This window comes from Microtus pennsylvanicus, chromosome 9, assembly GCF_037038515.1.
Source record: "Microtus pennsylvanicus isolate mMicPen1 chromosome 9, mMicPen1.hap1, whole genome shotgun sequence".
NCBI classification, from domain to species: Eukaryota; Metazoa; Chordata; class Mammalia; order Rodentia; family Cricetidae; genus Microtus; species Microtus pennsylvanicus.
The window spans coordinates 6,878,822-6,896,665 of NC_134587.1; the positions used below are offsets into that span (position 1 = coordinate 6,878,822).

The window sequence follows — 17,844 nt, forward strand, 5'->3', positions numbered from 1 at the left end:
CATTTCTTATGTAAACACTTGCTTCATCCTCATACTTTCAATGGCTTCTGCTTTAAGGTCCTCCAACATCTCCTGAGAGGCTCACATACACCGAAAGGACAAAATCCACCATCACGCTTGACTGGAAAGAGCCCCGCAGTGATGGCGGCAGTCCCATCCAAGGATACATCATTGAAAAACGCCGCCATGACAAACCTGACTTTGAGAGAGTTAACAAGAGACTCTGCCCAACCACGTCATTTGTGGTTGACAATCTCGATGAGCACCAGATGTATGAGTTCCGGGTGAAAGCCGTCAATGGCGTTGGTGAAAGCGAACCATCCCTGCCTCTTAACGTAGTCATCCAAGATGATGAAGGTATGGATTTCATCTCTGATGCCACTAATGTGCTTTATGGTGACTTGGGACACAGTCTTAAGACTTCTGCACTCTTGACTTCTCTCTGCAGTTCCTCCAGCTATTAAGTTGCGCCTGGCTGTTCGAGGAGACACTATCAAAGTTAAGGCAGGAGAGCCGGTTAACATCCCTGCCGATGTGACGGGACTCCCCATGCCTAAGATTGAGTGGTCCAAGAATGAAAAGGTGATTGAAAAACCCACGGATGAGCTTAAAATAACCAAAGAAGAAGTATCCCGAAGCGAGGCCAAGACTGAGCTGAGCATCCCCAAAGCCGTCCGAGAGGACAAGGGCACTTACACAATCACTGCTTCCAATCGTCTTGGCTCCGTATTCCGCAACGTTCATGTGGAAGTTTATGGTAAGCATATATATCCCACATTTGCCTCCTGTGTGGGAAGGAAAGCCACCTCCTGTTCAAGAACGGCTTCTCAGTCCCCACTACGGTTCTTTTCCAGATCGTCCATCTCCACCCAGAAACCTCGCTGTTACTGACATTAAAGCTGAATCTTGCTATCTGACATGGGATGCCCCTCTAGACAACGGCGGCAGTGAAATTACCCATTACGTCATTGACAAACGCGATGCCAGCAGGAAGAAGTCTGAGTGGGAAGAAGTCACTAACACTGCTGTGGAGAGAAGATACGGGGTAAGTGCTTCCAAATAGATGCACATTAATAGGGCATAGTTCCGACTTGATACCACTTTTAATATAACTTTATGATTTGATAGCAGTTTAAGGTAACTTTATAATTTAACAATTAAACTCAAAATTCCACACAAGCAGAAACTATTTGTGAGTTTGGCATTCTTATTATTATGCACATACGGCCATTCAGCAAATACTGCTTACTACTCTCTTACTCAAGTCCTCTGGAAACTACAAAGATTGAGGTCTTCTTTTAAAGGGTTGCTCTTTTCCTCTCTCTTTCCTACGATTTCATCCCGTGTGTTTACTTCTCGTGGTGATCCATCTTCAAACAAATTGAGCTTTGAAATAAGTCAGACAGCAGTCCAAGCAGATTTGTTCTGACTCCCTTATTCACCCACGTTTCTAGATCTGGAAGCTCATCCCCAACGGTCAGTACGAGTTCCGAGTGAGGGCAGTGAATAAATATGGAATCAGCGATGAATGTAAATCAGACAAAGTCACCATTCAAGACCCCTATCGCCTCCCGGGACCTCCTGGAAAACCCAAAGTCTTAGAACGCACCAAAGGGTCTATGCTCGTGAGCTGGACCCCTCCTTTGGACAACGGAGGTTCTCCAATTACTGGCTACTGGCTAGAGAAGAGAGAAGAAGGCGGTAGCTACTGGTCACGTGTTAGCCGAGCACCAATAACCAAAGTTGGCCTGAAGGGCATAGAATTCAATGTCCCACGGTTGATTGAAGGGGTGAAGTATCAGTTTAGAGCCATGGCAATCAACGCTGCAGGAATCGGCCCTCCCAGTGAACCGTCAGACCCAGCCATTGCAGGAGATCCCATATGTAAGTATATTTTACTTCTAGGACTCGTTTCTAATGGGTAAAGTTACTAAGGAGCTTACTCTTAAATTTCTCACATTTTTATTAGAACCAGTCATAGTGAAGTAAGTACATATATGTGCATATACGTAGTTTTAGCTTTTAAAATCTTGGGTTATAGTTAGTATTTTTTTAACCAAGTGATACAGAAATGGACTAAAAGGTATGGGTTCTAAACTCCATCTCATTAGTTACTGTGGGTATCCTTTCCCCCGCTAAACAGACCCTCTTGGAAGAATTCAATAAAAAAGTAAAATATTAACTATTTGTTGAACAAAGACATCAAATTCTCAGGCAGAATAGCTGAGGTCAAATAATGAAAAATCTCAGCTCAGGCCTGAAAATATAGTAATTTTCCTGACTCAGTGCATTTTCTCAATAATACCTGGCTATATTCTTTAAAGAAAAACTCCAACATTTTCAATTAAAGATTTAATATACCTCCATGCTATAGAGGACAAATATATAATAAGGTTCATTCGTGTTCATACAGCAAATTATTTTGGCGCATGGACTGTTCAAGGGTTCACCCTATACGCAAGGAGGGGGAGAGGTGACACACCATGCCGACTAGGTAGCAGTATTTCATCATCAGGCACCATCAGGAAAGCATCAGGTGTGATGAGTGGGAACATTGATTCTGCCCCTAAAGAGCCTTGAGAGTTGTTTGTATCCAGATGTTTGCCCAGCTAGTGATGAAAATATTTTAAATTTCCATATTGTAGGAAATAAAATGTTCAGCTATAATACACTGTTGAATCTCTTCAGGAGGATGTCAAAAGTAAGATAGCTTTCCACCAATGCTGTGCTACAGAGTACAGCTTTTTTTTTGTTTTGTTTTTCGAGACAGGGTTTCTCTATAGCTTTAGAGCCTGTACTGGAACTAATTCTTGTAGACCAGGCTGACCTCAAATACACAGAGATCTGCCTGCCTCTGCCTCCCAAGTGCTGGGCTTAAAGTTGTACGCCACCACCACCTGACCAGAGTACAGCTCTTTTCACCAATGGTTTGCTCACATGGTGGAACTCTTTTCGCCGATGGTATGCTCACGGGGTATAGCTCTAGTGAGAGATAGTGAGTAATCCTTTCCCCAGAGATTGTTTGCTTCTGTTTCTGCATTAATACTGAAATAAAATATACTCTTATTTCTTATACGTATTTTTCAGCACTTCAATTTTAATATAACAGACAACAATAAATGTCTTATCTAGTGAAAGTCTTATGGTATACATAAAAATAGCATTCCACTACTTCAAAATGTGACGTTGGTTTGTTTGTTCCTTATTAGACCCCCCTGGGCCACCTTCGCGCCCAGAGGTTAAAGATAAAACAAAATCAAGCATCTCGCTGGCATGGAAACCTCCAGCCAAAGACGGTGGCAGCCCGATCAAAGGTTACATCGTAGAAATGCAGGAGGAGGGTACCTCGGACTGGAAAAAAGTCAACGAACCGGATAAACTTCTAACTACCTGTGAGTGTGTGGTGCCTAACCTGAAAGAGCTGAGAAAGTACAAGTTCAGAGTGAAGGCTGTCAATGAAGCCGGTGAATCCGAACCAAGTGACACGACTGGAGAGATCCCTGCCACCGATATTCAAGGTAGTCTTCCCTATTCAGCGTGTGTGTTCACCTTGTCTGATCAGACTGTGACACCCATGTACCAGAGACGTGTCTGTTACCTCTTTGAGATGTGTCAGCTAACGGCTGTCCCATTACCATTCCAGAGGTTCCAGAGGTGTTCATTGACATCGGAGCACAGGACTGCCTAGTGTGTAAAGCCGGCTCACAGATCAGAATCCCTGCTATCATCAAGGGGCGCCCAACGCCAAAATCATCTTGGGAATTTGACGGAAAGGCAAAGAAGGCAATGAAGGTAATAATCCCAGGACTTCCCTGTGTTGCGTCTTCCACTGGATAACCAGAAGCAGTATTTCAAACATAACTGTCTTCTTTTCTAATAGGACAACATTCATGACATCCCTGAAGATGCACAGGTAAGAGGGGCTAGCTTAATTAGGAGCGTGAGTGACCTTAGAAGTGCGGCGGTCTCATTTCATGTATGACTACGATTCCCTTCGTACAGCTGGAGACTGCCGAGAACTCCTCTGTCATCATCATCCCGGAGTGTACTCGAGCTCACACGGGCAAATACAGCATCACAGCCAAGAATAAAGCCGGACAGAAAACTGCCAACTGCAGAGTTAAAGTCATGGGTAAGAAAGACGTTCACAGTTGCTACCGAGTCAGGGCAAACTGCTCTCAGCATCCACGGAACGATGTTTACACTGTGGTTTGCAACCAACAGATGCACCAGGCCCGCCCAAGGATTTGAAGGTTAGTGACATTACGAGGGGCAGTTGCCGACTGTCATGGAAGATGCCAGACGACGATGGAGGAGATAGGATCAAAGGCTACGTCATCGAGAAGAAGACGATAGATGGAAAAGCCTGGACGAAAGTCAATCCCAACTGCGGAAGCACCACGTTCGTGGTGCCGGATCTCATCTCCGAGCAGCAATACTTCTTCCGCGTGCGAGCAGAAAACCGTTTTGGAATTGGTCCACCCGTAGAAACCATTCAGAGGACCACTGCGAGAGATCCAATCTGTAAGTTTTGGAATGCAAGTTTAAAATACGGTCTCTGGAATGAGCCGCATTATTAATAACCATGCTTAACGATTCCTGTAAACATTTTTATAGATCCTCCTGACCCTCCTATTAAACTCAAGATTGGTCTGATAACGAAGAACACGGTACATCTGTCATGGAAACCTCCAAAGAATGATGGGGGCTCTCCTGTCACCCACTACATTGTCGAGTGCCTCGCATGGGACCCTACTGGGAAGAAGAAAGAAGCCTGGAGACAGTGTAATAAGCGTGATGTGGAAGAACTGGAATTTACTGTTGAAGACCTCATAGAGGGTGGGGAATATGAATTCAGAGTCAAGGCCGTCAACGAGGCCGGGGTCAGCAAGCCTTCAGCCACTGTAGGCCCTGTGATTGTCAAGGACCAGACATGTACGTATTTAACAGAGAATTTTCTTCCTATGTATCTAGTAATCAAGAATCGGTAGATCCATCTATCAGTGTGTTTCTGTGGGATTCGTGTAGGCATGGAAACATGATTCAGTTACTGTTTACCCCATTATGGAATATGCTAATTCTGAATTAGCGAATGTCTTTCATATTGCTTTTACTATAGACAAGACACATCTAATTTCCTTCCTGTAATTTTCTCCAAGGCAGGCTGTCTTATCTAACAGAAATTAAAGGAATTAAAAGGGGCGGAAAGCTAGTAATTGGCTTAGCACCTGCTAAGACCAATGTATCTTTCCTATCAAGACTTTCTCTTTTTGAGAAAACCCATTTCAGCTTTGAGTTTTGAAGATAAGCTACATAAATAAGTCTCTTTGCATTAGTGTTACCATCACTGTCACTGTGTATTTATTTGGTTTTATGATTGTGCCAATCCTTTTCGCACACTCATAATAGATTTATAGAAAATTGTTTGGCTTCTACCAGTAACTATATTTCTTATAAAAATTCACACCAGAACCTCTGAATAAGCATGGAAATGACTTTATAACTCTGCAGATTATTAAAGAAAAACACCATGACCCAAAGTGCGAAGCATAAACTACTGTGATAGCCATGCCTTGTTGCCCTTGTGATGTGGGAATCCCCTCTGTGTGCTGTGAATATGTTTTATTACCATTGGTTAATAAAGCAGCTCCTTTGGCCAACGGCTTAGCAGAGCAAAGCCAGGTGGGAATTCTGAACAGAGATATATAGGAAGAGTAGGCAGAGTAAAGGAGATGCCGTGTAGCTGCCGAAGGAGAAAGATGCCTGCAGAAACCTCACCTTTCCGGTAGGCCACAACCGCGTGGTGATACACAGATGAACAGAAATGGGTTAATTCAAGAGTAAGAGCTAGCTAGAAATATGCTAGAGTCATTGGCCAAACCATGTTGTAATTAATACAGTTTCTGGGTGCTTATTTGGGCCTGAGCAGTCAGGAAATGAAAGAGCAGTCTTCACTTACACCCTTGGTCAGAATTTTCATGTGTATGGTAAAGCATGAGGAGGGAGAGGCAATATCATATAGACAGCTGTATGTAGATCCAATAAAAGAGCTACATGTAATTGTCCCACACTAGAATGACAGTGTTAAAGAGAGACCCATTATTTATGTCAGGGTGGACAATGAAGTCTGAATACAGTCAACCCAAATTGGCTTTATAGCCACATTAAAATTCACATTCTAGTCTTTAGTGCATTTGGCTACCTGTGTTAACGTTTTGTTCTTATTAATTATCCAGGCCCACCATCAATTGAGCTCAAAGAATTCATGGAAGTGGAAGAAGGAACTGATGTTAACATCGTGGCCAAAATTAAAGGTGTGCCATTCCCAACTCTCACCTGGTTTAAAGCGCCTCCGAAGAAGCCTGATAGCAAAGAGCCTGTGGTCTATGACACCCACGTCAACAAGCAGGTGGTGGATGACAGCTGTACGCTAGTTATCCCTCAGTCTCGCCGGAGTGACACTGGCTTGTATTCTATCACTGCCGTAAACAACCTGGGGACAGCGTCGAAGGAGATGAGGCTCAATGTCCTTGGTAATGATTGCACTGTTTGGTTAAAACTATATGGTTTTATTTTGATTCATAAACAAAATTTGGCTTTAATTAATTCAACTAATAAAATATTCTTTTTTAAAAAATCATCCAGGTCGTCCTGGCCCCCCTGTGGGACCCATAAAGTTTGAATCTATCTCAGCCGATCAAATGACACTATCTTGGCTTCCACCTAAAGATGACGGTGGGTCCAAGATTACAAACTATGTCATTGAGAAAAGAGAAGCTAACAGGAAGACATGGGTCCGTGTCTCCAGTGAACCTAAGGAATGCATGTACACAATTCCCAAGCTGCTAGAAGGCCATGAATATGTGTTCCGAATCATGGCCCAGAATAAGTACGGCATTGGGGAGCCACTGGACAGTGAACCTGAAACAGCACGAAACCTCTTCTGTGAGTAGGACAACATTTTCACACATTAGGTCAAACTTTCCTGGTGTTTTGTTTAGTTTTTGATGGCTTCCTGTCAATTACGATCTTTCTCACAGCTGTCCCCGGAGCTCCGGATAAACCGACGGTGAGCAGCGTGACTCGGAACTCCATGACGGTCAACTGGGAAGAGCCGGAGTACGATGGTGGCTCTCCCGTGACTGGGTATTGGTTGGAAATGAAGGACACCACTTCAAAGAGATGGAAGAGAGTTAACCGAGATCCCATCAAGGCCATGACTCTGGGTGTCTCTTATAAAGTGACTGGCCTTATTGAAGGCTCTGACTATCAGTTCCGGGTGTATGCAATCAATGCTGCGGGTGTGGGTCCGGCAAGTCTCCCCTCAGATCCAGTGACTGCTCGAGATCCAGTGGGTAAGCCTTTACATTCTTAAAAAAAAAAGGTGTCTAGATGGGTGGTGGCACACGCTTTTAATCCCAGCACTCAGGAGGAGGAGGAAGGGGGGATCTCTGAGTTTGAGGACAGCCTGGGCTACAGAGCAAGTTCCAGAATAGCCAAGGCTACACAGAAAAACCTTAGCTCAAAAAAAGGGAAAAAAAAAGAAAAGAAAAGAAAAGAAAATGATTTCTAAAAGCACTGTGGAAATCAAGAATACTGATATATACTGGTTCTTTCCAGCTCCCCCTGGTCCTCCGTTCCCCAAAGTGACAGACTGGACAAAATCATCTGTGGACTTGGAATGGTCCCCTCCACTGAAAGATGGTGGATCCAAAGTAACTGGATACATTGTTGAATTCAAGGAAGAAGGCAAAGAAGAATGGGAAAAGGTAGCTAAAATGTTCATTGAAGAAATGTTCCATGAATAAGTTCTAAATAGTTTTTCTTAAGCCCATTTGTTTCTATGTTTGAGATTAAAAATCAGAAAAATAATTATTTATGTCCAATTAGTCAAGTCAAGAGTGTGAAGAAGGTCCTATGTTGGGTACCAAAACAGTGAAAAAAAGTAAGTTCTAGCATTCAATAGCACAGTGTGAGTGAAGCACAGGATGCTGACCATCCTTTCCAATAATTTATTATTTCCTTTTAAAAAATTGAAAGGAATCACCTATCAGGTATAAATAATAAATACTTAAGGAGATGGAATGTTTTATTGCCATCTGTTTATATGTAATGAATTAGTATACTGTGAGCAGATACAGTTGGGATAAATCAATTAAAAATAAAAATTGAGCTTTTAAAAGTTAAGTCATGTTATCCACTCTTCCTTTGGTTATGAATCCTAGAAAGATGGAACAGTACAGTTTTTTCTATCATTTACCAGTAATTTATAAACACAATTTTGACAAGTCGTTCACCAATTGTCTATAACTGTTTGATCCCTGAAACCTCCTGACAAGAGTAGGTAGGTAGGAGTTATACTTGAGAGAGTTATTAAAGCAGCAATATTATATACTGGTTATAGCGTACATATTTACATTAGGAACACTCTAGTTATAAAATGCTTGTTATTTTCCCCCAGGCTAAGGATAAAGAAGTGAGAGGGACAAAGCTTGTGGTGACCGGGTTAAAAGAAGGAGCATTCTACAAATTCCGCGTCCGAGCAGTCAACATTGCCGGGGTTGGAGAACCTGGAGAGGTCACAGATGTTATTGAAATGAAGGACAGAATTGGTAATTACCACTGCTTCTGCTAATTTATCCAGGTTTGTGTAGGATATATTGAAAGGTGAAATTCACACTTGCCTTTTTCAATTGTTTCCCAGTGTCGCCCGACCTTCAGCTAGACGCCAGCGTCAGAGACAGAATAGTGGTCCACGCTGGAGGGGTGATCCGCATCATAGCCTACGTATCTGGAAAGCCACCTCCAACTGTCACCTGGAGCATGAATGAACGGGCCTTACCTCAAGAAGCCGCCATTGAGACCACAGCCATCAGTTCATCCATGGTCATCAAGAACTGCCAGAGGAGCCATCAAGGTGTCTATTCTCTCCTCGCGAAAAACGAAGGCGGAGAAAGAAAGAAGACAATTATTGTTGATGTGCTAGGTAAATAATTTCAATTTCATTGAAAAAATTTATTTTATTTTACTTTTTTTTTCAAGACAGGATTTTTATGGTGTAGCCCTGGCTGGCCTCAAACTCCCAGAGATTTGCCTGCCTCTGTGAGTGCCACCAAATACATAAATGCAACTTTTTAAAATTTATCATTTTAATTATACCTACAACAACACTATGTACTAGAAAAATAGTCCACAGCTGACTGTCCATTTTAGACTTTTTTAAATGTTCCTCTTCACATTTTTATCCCATAAGTATTCCACATTGTTGTATTCCTGCTACCCATGAAAGTTTATATTATTCTGATTTTTTTAGTGTGTATGGTGTTTTGGCTGCACATATGTATGCATGACATTTTTGTGTAGCTTGTGAGGAGGCCAGAAAGAGAGTGTTAGATACTCTGGAACTAGAATTACAGATGCTTGTTGGTCGCCATATGTTGGGGACCAAATCAAAGTCCTCTGTAAGAGCTTCAAGTGCTCTTAATGCTCTTAACCGCCTAGCCACATCTCCACTCCCCTATGTGAAGTTTCGTATGTTACATTTTTTTTTGACAAGACATGCCACCTTAAGGACCTAGTGTGTGATTATCCTGTCTTTACAAAAGCACCTTTCCTGTGAATGTTTAAAGTTTCACCACAATAACCATTCATAGCATAAAACTCTATCCTTCTTTACTACTTATTATAACAATGAGAAAACCTCTGCCAGGGATTCTGACTTCCAAGACAACCAGTGATGTGGTTATCAGTGTTGCATTGCTAGTCAATGAAGGTAGAGTTCAACTCTCCCAGCTTCTTCTGTGTGTTTTTTTTAATTCCTTTATTTGCTCAGAAGGTAATGCTATCCTGTTTAGTACTCGTAATTCAGTAGCGCCACACTCCAAACAGCTATCATTTCAATATAATGATGGTCAGCCCCCTATTAATATAAGTAATAAAAGGTGGTCAGAATCATATCATGCATCAATACCCCACAAGCTCTTAGGTTTCAAGATTCTCAGCTCATTGACAAACACTACTTTAATTGGATATATGATATGTTTCCATATAAAATCCCAGCTGCTAAAAATCAGGGCCTTCTGTACCCATCAACTAACTGGTGACCCAGAAAAACATCTCTCCCTGTTTCCCACTTAGAAAAGGCACAGAGAGCAAAGCATTCTCTATTCCACCTTTGCAGCTCCCCCCTCCTGTCTCACAAGCTTTGTTCGCTAAAAGGGATCTTACTCTCTCTGCTTTGTATTAAAACATGGTAGCCCATAATTAGCACAAGGCTACTTCATTTTAGAATATGATTGAACTCTAATCCCAGCTATTTGAGAGGCTGAGGAGAGAGAATTGTGAGATCAAGGCCAGACTAGGCAATAAAGTAAGAAAATGAGATAAGATGGATAGATAGATAGATAGATAGATAGATAGATAGATAGATAGATAGATAGGCAGAGAGAACTAGATAATAGAAATTATAAACATACAGACAGATGTGGTTAAATATTGTTGGTATGACAGAAAAGCCAACAACTTCATTAACAAGCACAAAAATCTTATTTTCTTCTGTACCACATTTTTGTCCTCACTTTGATAACATATTAATTGAGCGTAGGAGACAAACAGGTTAAAATCTTTTCCACTTGTCCCCAGATGTCCCAGGACCAGTTGGAGTACCATTCCTCGCTGACAACCTAACCAATGACTCCTGCAAGCTTACATGGTTCTCTCCAGAAGATGACGGCGGCTCCCCCATCACCAACTATGTCATTCAGAAGCGGGAAGCAGACCGCAAAGCATGGACCCCTGTGACCTACACAGTCACTCGACAAAACGCTACTGTACAGGGTCTTATTCAAGGAAAAGCCTACTTTTTCCGAATTGCAGCTGAAAACAGCATTGGCATGGGGCCATTTGTTGAGACACCAAACGCACTTGTCATCAGAGATCCAATAAGTAAGTACGGTTGAGAACAAGCTATGGTTAACCACGCTGCTCTTCATTTAATACAACACTATAGTGTGCGTGTGAGTATGTGCTTGAGTGTGTGTGTGAGCCCATGTGTGTGTATGTCTTACATGCTATCCACTTGTCAGGCTTTAAGACGGTTGTTCAATATCTGATGTCATTGTATCTGTGACTGTGAAAGAAAGAAATGGCAGGGATGTGTAGGAGTCCTCAAATTCCTTCCCTATATTTATTCCATTGTTTAGGGTTGTTTTCTTTTTTGTAAGTTTCCCATTCAATGGTGTAAGTAAAAACTGAATCATTTTCCTAATTCTCAAACTGCTTACTCTTAAGATATTTTGTTATTTAGCCAAAATGAAGCTCTATTTTCTCATCTCTTGGTTGAGAACATTGAATTCCTCGAAGCCTTTCTCACTCTAATAGTGCTATGGTGAGAACAGTTTTGAGATTCTTTGAAGTCTGGTTTGGTTTTTAAAAGTAACCCTCAGGAAAGGGTACTTACGGTACTCTTCTACATTCTCACTGTGACACTCTTGGCATTGTCCTAACATTTACAGCTGTTCCAGAGAGACCTGAAGACCTAGAAGTCAAAGAAGTCACTAAAAATACCGTGTCTTTGACCTGGAATCCTCCCAAGTACGATGGTGGATCAGAAATTATTAACTATGTCCTAGAAAGTCGCCTCATTGGCACTGAGAAGTTCCACAAAGTTACAAGCGACAACCTGCTTAGCAGGAAATACACTGTGAAAGGCTTAAAAGAAGGTGACACCTACGAGTACCGTGTCAGTGCCGTCAATATTGTCGGACAAGGCAAGCCGTCATTCTGCACCAAGCCGATCACATGCAAAGATGAGCTGGGTATGTGTCCGCTGCACTTTGTGCTTTGAAAACATCTACCTCTATAGCCTTTTCCTAGGACGGCAGAAATGACTCTTGTCTGTAACTCTACATTTTAGCTCCCCCAACACTTGACCTGGACTTCAGGGATAAACTTACAGTCCGAGTTGGTGAAGCTTTCGCCCTCACTGGCCGTTACTCAGGCAAACCAAAGCCTAAGGTTGATTGGTTCAAAGATGAGGCGGATGTGCTGGAAGATGACCGCACCCACATCAAGACTACTCCCACGACACTTGCCCTTGAGAAGACTAAGTCCAAACGCTCAGATTCTGGAAAATACTGTGTAGTTGTGGAGAACAGTACAGGCTCCAGGAAAGGTTACTGTCAAGTCAACGTTGTTGGTAAGTTTTATTTATCTTATCAATAATAGAGTCTTTTTCCTTCTAGAAGTGATAATATTTTGTGCTATGATTTTCTTTCTTTTTTTTTTTCTGCAGACCGTCCTGGACCACCAGTAGGACCTGTCGTTTTTGATGAGGTCACCAAAGAATACATGGTTATTTCTTGGAAGCCACCTCTTGATGATGGAGGAAGTGAGATTACCAATTATATTATTGAGAAGAAGGAGCTGGGTAAAGACATATGGATGCCTGTGACTTCTGCCAGCGCTAAAACAACGTGCAAAGTCCCAAAACTGCTTGAAGGAAAAGATTATATCTTCCGGATTCATGCTGAAAATCTGTATGGAATAAGTGACCCTCTGGTGTCCGATTCAATGAAAGCCAAAGATCGTTTCAGTATGTAGTATGGTTGGGGGCGGACCCAGTGCTTGGCAGAGTTAATAGGGAGGTTGAAACTTGTAACACATTTTGCTAATGTCTGTTACAGGAGTTCCTGATGCACCTGAGCAGCCAATTGTCACAGAGGTCACCAAAGACTCTGCACTAGTGACCTGGAACAAGCCAAACGATGGAGGAAAGCCCATCACAAACTACATCCTGGAAAAGAGGGAAACTATGTCTAAACGATGGGTCAGAGTTACCAAAGAGCCTATCCATCCGTACACTAAGTTTAGAGTTCCTGATCTTCTAGAAGGATGCCAGTATGAGTTCCGGGTTTCTGCAGAAAATGAAATTGGTATTGGAGACCCAAGTCCACCATCCAAACCTGTCTTTGCTAGAGATCCAATTGGTACAGTATTAAAACATTCATTCAGTTTTCATACAGTTTGACTTTTCTCAGCTATATTTTAACTTCTTTCAAATTTTTGTCTTTGATTATGTAGCTAAACCAAGCCCACCTATTAATCCTGAAGCAGTAGACACAACGTGTAATTCAGTTGATCTAACTTGGCAGCCGCCACGTCACGATGGTGGGAGCAAGATCCTAGGATACATTGTGGAGTACCAGAAAGTGGGAGATGAAGAGTGGAGACGAGCCAATCACACTCCTGAGTCATGTCCTGAAACAAAATATAAAGTCAGTGGTCTCAGGGATGGGCAGACCTATAAGTTCAGAGTACTGGCAGTCAACGAGGCTGGTGAATCAGACCCGGCTCACGTTCCTGAACCAGTGCTAGTAAAGGACCGACTTGGTGAGTGAGATGCTGTGATCTGCAATTGTGAGAAATAGGTGCCTGCTGGATACTTGATTATAGTATGCACTAAGGAATCCTACATGAAGGTGTTTTTCTTTATTTTAGAACCTCCTGAGCTGATCCTTGATGCCAACATGGCAAGAGAACAGCACATTAAAGTGGGTGACACCCTAAGACTGAGTGCCATCATCAAAGGTGTACCGTTCCCAAAAGTAACCTGGAAAAAAGGAGACAGAGAGGCTCCGACAAAAGCACAGATTGATGTTACTCCAGTTGGAAGCAAGCTCGAAATTCGCAATGCTGCCCACGAAGATGGGGGAATTTATTCTCTAACTGTGGAGAATCCAGCTGGTTCAAAAACTGTCTCAGTGAAAGTACTGGTCTTAGGTGCGCACTTTACTGCTCATGCCATTAAAAATAAAAACCTCAAATACCTTTTTCTTGTCACTTAACTATTATTTAATACATTTCAGATAAACCTGGGCCACCTAGAGACCTGGAAGTCAGTGAAATTAGGAAAGATTCTTGTTACCTTACTTGGAAGGAACCACTGGATGATGGCGGTTCAGTTGTGACCAACTATGTGGTTGAGAGGAAAGATGTTGCCACTGCCCAGTGGTCCCCTCTTTCAACCACGTCGAAGAAGAAGAGCCACATGGCTAAACATCTGAACGAAGGCAACCAGTACCTCTTCCGAGTAGCTGCCGAGAACCAATATGGACGTGGTCCTTTTGTTGAGACACCCAAGCCCATCAAGGCTCTGGATCCTCTCCGTGAGTTACTTTTCTGAATATAGAGTTTTGTTTGACCAGATTTGAGATAATTGTTTATTCATCATAACTTTTCTTTCAAAGATCCCCCAGGGCCACCCAAGGACCTACACCACGTAGATGTCGATAAGACGGAGGTCTCTCTTGTTTGGAATAAACCAGATCGTGATGGTGGCTCTCCAATCACGGGGTATCTGGTGGAGTACCAAGAAGAAGGTGCCACGGATTGGATTAAGTTCAAGACTGTGAAAAACTTAGAGTGTGTTGTTACGGGCTTACAACAAGGAAAGACTTATAGATTCCGGGTTAAAGCTGAAAATATCATAGGTCTTGGTCTCCCTGATACAACTATCCCAATAGAATGTCAAGAAAAACTAGGTAAATTTTGGATTGGCATATTTTTTTATTTCTTCTTTGAATTATTCATAGTGTGAAAATTCAAATCTAATGACCTCTTCCTTTCTTTCTAGTGGCTCCATCTGTGGAATTAGATGTGAAGTTAATTGAAGGGCTCGTTGTAAAAGCTGGTACCACAGTGAGATTCCCTGCTATTATAAGAGGTGTACCTGTCCCTACTGCAAAGTGGACATCAGATGGAATTGAGATTAAAACGGAAGATCGCTACACAGTTGAGACTGACGGCTTCTCCTCGGTGCTGACCATCAAGAACTGCTTGAGGAAGGATACCGGGGAATATCAGCTCACAGTTTCCAACGCAGCTGGTACCAAAACAGTAGCGGTCCATCTTACTGTCCTTGATGTCCCCGGTCCACCAACAGGTCCCATTAATATTCTGGATGTCACCCCTGAATACATGACTATCTCATGGCAACCACCTAAGGATGACGGAGGGAGCCCAGTGATAAATTACATTGTTGAGAAACAAGATACTAGGAAAGGCACATGGGGCGTTGTCTCTGCAGGAAGCAGTAAGCTGAAGCTGAAGGTGCCCCATCTCCAAAAGGGCTGTGAGTATGTTTTCAGAGTCAAAGCAGAGAACAAGATGGGCGTTGGCCCTCCCCTTGACTCCACACCTACTGTCGCTAAGCACAAGTTCAGTCCCCCATCACCTCCTGGCAAACCAGTGGTAACCGACATTACTGAGAACGAGGCGACGGTGTCTTGGACCCTGCCGAAATCTGATGGCGGCAGTCCGATAACTGGCTACTATGTAGAGCGTCGAGAAATAACTGGCAAATGGGTGAGAGTCAACAAAACACCCATCGCTGACCTGAAGTTCAGGGTGACTGGACTCTATGAGGGAAATACATACGAGTTTAGAGTTTTTGCTGAAAACCTTGCTGGACTAAGCAATCCATCCCCAAGTTCTGACCCAATAAAAGCTTGCCGGCCCATCAAACCACCGGGGCCACCCATAAATCCTAAGCTGAAAGACAAGAGCAAAGAATCTGCGGACTTGGTGTGGACAAAGCCCCTCAGTGATGGCGGCAGCCCCATCCTCGGATATGTAGTAGAGTGTCAGAAACCCGGCACCGCGCAGTGGGATAGGATCAACAAAGACGAGCTCATCCGGCAGTGTGCCTTCAGGGTACCCGGACTGATCGAAGGGAATGAGTACAGATTCCGCATCAGGGCAGCTAATATTGTGGGTGAGGGAGAGCCAAGAGAACTGGCAGAGTCTGTGATTGCAAAAGACATCCTTCATCCTCCGGAAGTAGAGCTTGATGTGACATGCCGTGACGTCATTACCGTTCGGGTGGGTCAGACGATTCGCATTCTCGCTCGAGTCAAAGGCAGACCTGAGCCAGACATCACTTGGTCTAAGGAGGGCAAAGTCCTGGTCAAGGACAAGCGGGTTGACCTAATTCACGATCTGCCTCGTGTGGAGTTACAAATTAAAGAAGCGGTCAGAGCCGACCATGGCAAGTACATCATCTCTGCTAAGAACAGCAGTGGACACGCCCAAGGATCAGCCATTGTTAACGTCCTTGACAGACCTGGGCCTTGCCAGAATCTGAAGGTTAGCAACGTCACCAAGGAAAACTGCACAATTTCTTGGGAAAACCCACTAGATAACGGTGGCTCAGAAATTACAAATTTCATAGTAGAATATCGTAAGCCAAATCAGAAAGGCTGGTCAATCGTTGCCTCAGACGTCACCAAGAGACTGATCAAGGCCAACCTGTTGGCCAACAACGAATACTATTTCCGTGTTTGTGCGGAGAACAAAGTAGGCGTTGGGCCAACCATTGAAACAAAGACTCCAATTCTGGCCATCAACCCTATTGACAAGCCAGGAGAGCCAGAAAACCTTCACATTGCAGATAAAGGAAAGACATTTGTCTATCTAAAGTGGCGACGGCCTAGTTACGACGGTGGCAGCCCAAATCTGTCATACCACGTCGAGAGGAGGCTGAAGGGCTCTGCTGACTGGGAAAGAGTGCACAAAGGAAGTATTAAGGAAACCCATTACATGGTTGACAAGTGCGTTGAAAACCAGATTTATGAGTTCAGAGTGCAAACTAAGAATGAGGGTGGAGAAAGTGACTGGGTAAGGACAGAGGAAGTTGTTGTGAAGGAAGACTTACAGAAGCCAGTCCTTGACCTGAAATTAAGCGGGGTGCTAACTGTCAAGGCAGGGGACACCATTAGACTCGAGGCAGGTGTGAGAGGCAAACCATTCCCAGAAGTGGCCTGGACCAAGGACAAGGATGCTACAGATCTTACAAGATCACCGAGGGTCAAGATTGATACCAGTGCCGAATCCTCGAAATTCTCTTGTACCAAAGCCAAACGAAGTGACGGTGGTAAATACGTAGTCACGGCAACTAATCCAGCCGGCAGTTTTGTGGCCTACGCTACTGTCAATGTTTTAGATAAGCCTGGACCTGTAAGAAACCTGAAAATCACAGATGTGTCCAGCGATCGGTGTACTATCCGCTGGGATCCACCGGAAGACGATGGTGGCTGTGAAATCCAAAATTATATCCTGGAAAAGTGCGAGAGCAAGAGAATGGTGTGGTCTACCTATTCCGCTAATGTCTTGACACCTGGCGCTACGGTGACCCGTCTCATAGAAGGAAATGAATATATTTTCAGAGTCCGTGCAGAAAACAAAATAGGCACAGGGCCTCCAACAGAAAGTAAACCCGTCATAGCAAAAACCAAGTACGACAGACCCGGCCGCCCTGATCCTCCGGAAATCACCAAAGTGAGCAAAGAAGAGATGACTGTGGTTTGGAATGCCCCCGAATATGACGGTGGGAAGTCTATCACAGGGTACTATTTGGAGAGAAAAGAAAAACACGCCGTCCGCTGGGTCCCTGTCAACAAGAGTGCCATCCCCGAGAGGCGACTGAAAGTGCAGAATCTCCTCCCAGGACATGAGTATCAGTTCCGTGTCAAGGCAGAAAATGAGGTTGGCATTGGAGAACCAAGCTTACCCTCAAGACCAGTGGTGGCAAAAGATCCCATAGGTAAGATGCTCCTCCTTTTTTCTAATATTAAGCCAATTCTTAAAATTATGTATCTGACCAAAAAATTAATTGTCTGACAAACAGGTTGCTTCATATTTTTAAAAACAGCATTTTGACTAATATTTTTCCAATTAGACCTTTTACCATATCACCAAGAAATATGCACTGGTAGACTCTAAATTTTAGAAAGGAATGTAAAGAAGTCTTGGGAATTAAGAAGTTAAAATGACCTTGTTTAAATTGAA

The 17,844-nt window shown here is 43.2% G+C and overlaps 1 protein-coding gene across 4 annotated transcripts in view; it reads left to right on the plus strand.

Moving 5' to 3' along the window:
* Nucleotides 1-17,844, plus strand: part of Ttn (titin) — a 271,242-nt gene that overhangs the window by 191,696 nt on the left and 61,702 nt on the right. For all 4 annotated transcript variants that reach the window (XM_075984819.1, XM_075984820.1, XM_075984821.1 and 1 more), the window contains 26 exons: nucleotides 58-357; nucleotides 449-757; nucleotides 855-1,045; nucleotides 1,455-1,884; nucleotides 3,210-3,518; nucleotides 3,644-3,792; nucleotides 3,881-3,913; nucleotides 4,003-4,132; nucleotides 4,225-4,524; nucleotides 4,618-4,935; nucleotides 6,237-6,533; nucleotides 6,646-6,945; nucleotides 7,041-7,355; nucleotides 7,621-7,769; nucleotides 8,462-8,612; nucleotides 8,705-8,986; nucleotides 10,642-10,944; nucleotides 11,514-11,816; nucleotides 11,915-12,196; nucleotides 12,293-12,592; nucleotides 12,684-12,986; nucleotides 13,081-13,389; nucleotides 13,498-13,779; nucleotides 13,866-14,165; nucleotides 14,247-14,540; nucleotides 14,633-17,599. In XM_075984819.1, coding sequence (XP_075840934.1) covers nucleotides 58-357; nucleotides 449-757; nucleotides 855-1,045; nucleotides 1,455-1,884; nucleotides 3,210-3,518; nucleotides 3,644-3,792; nucleotides 3,881-3,913; nucleotides 4,003-4,132; nucleotides 4,225-4,524; nucleotides 4,618-4,935; nucleotides 6,237-6,533; nucleotides 6,646-6,945; nucleotides 7,041-7,355; nucleotides 7,621-7,769; nucleotides 8,462-8,612; nucleotides 8,705-8,986; nucleotides 10,642-10,944; nucleotides 11,514-11,816; nucleotides 11,915-12,196; nucleotides 12,293-12,592; nucleotides 12,684-12,986; nucleotides 13,081-13,389; nucleotides 13,498-13,779; nucleotides 13,866-14,165; nucleotides 14,247-14,540; nucleotides 14,633-17,599 — 9,606 coding nt within the window. The remainder of the gene's footprint in view (nucleotides 1-57; nucleotides 358-448; nucleotides 758-854; nucleotides 1,046-1,454; nucleotides 1,885-3,209; nucleotides 3,519-3,643; nucleotides 3,793-3,880; nucleotides 3,914-4,002; nucleotides 4,133-4,224; nucleotides 4,525-4,617; nucleotides 4,936-6,236; nucleotides 6,534-6,645; nucleotides 6,946-7,040; nucleotides 7,356-7,620; nucleotides 7,770-8,461; nucleotides 8,613-8,704; nucleotides 8,987-10,641; nucleotides 10,945-11,513; nucleotides 11,817-11,914; nucleotides 12,197-12,292; nucleotides 12,593-12,683; nucleotides 12,987-13,080; nucleotides 13,390-13,497; nucleotides 13,780-13,865; nucleotides 14,166-14,246; nucleotides 14,541-14,632; nucleotides 17,600-17,844) is intronic.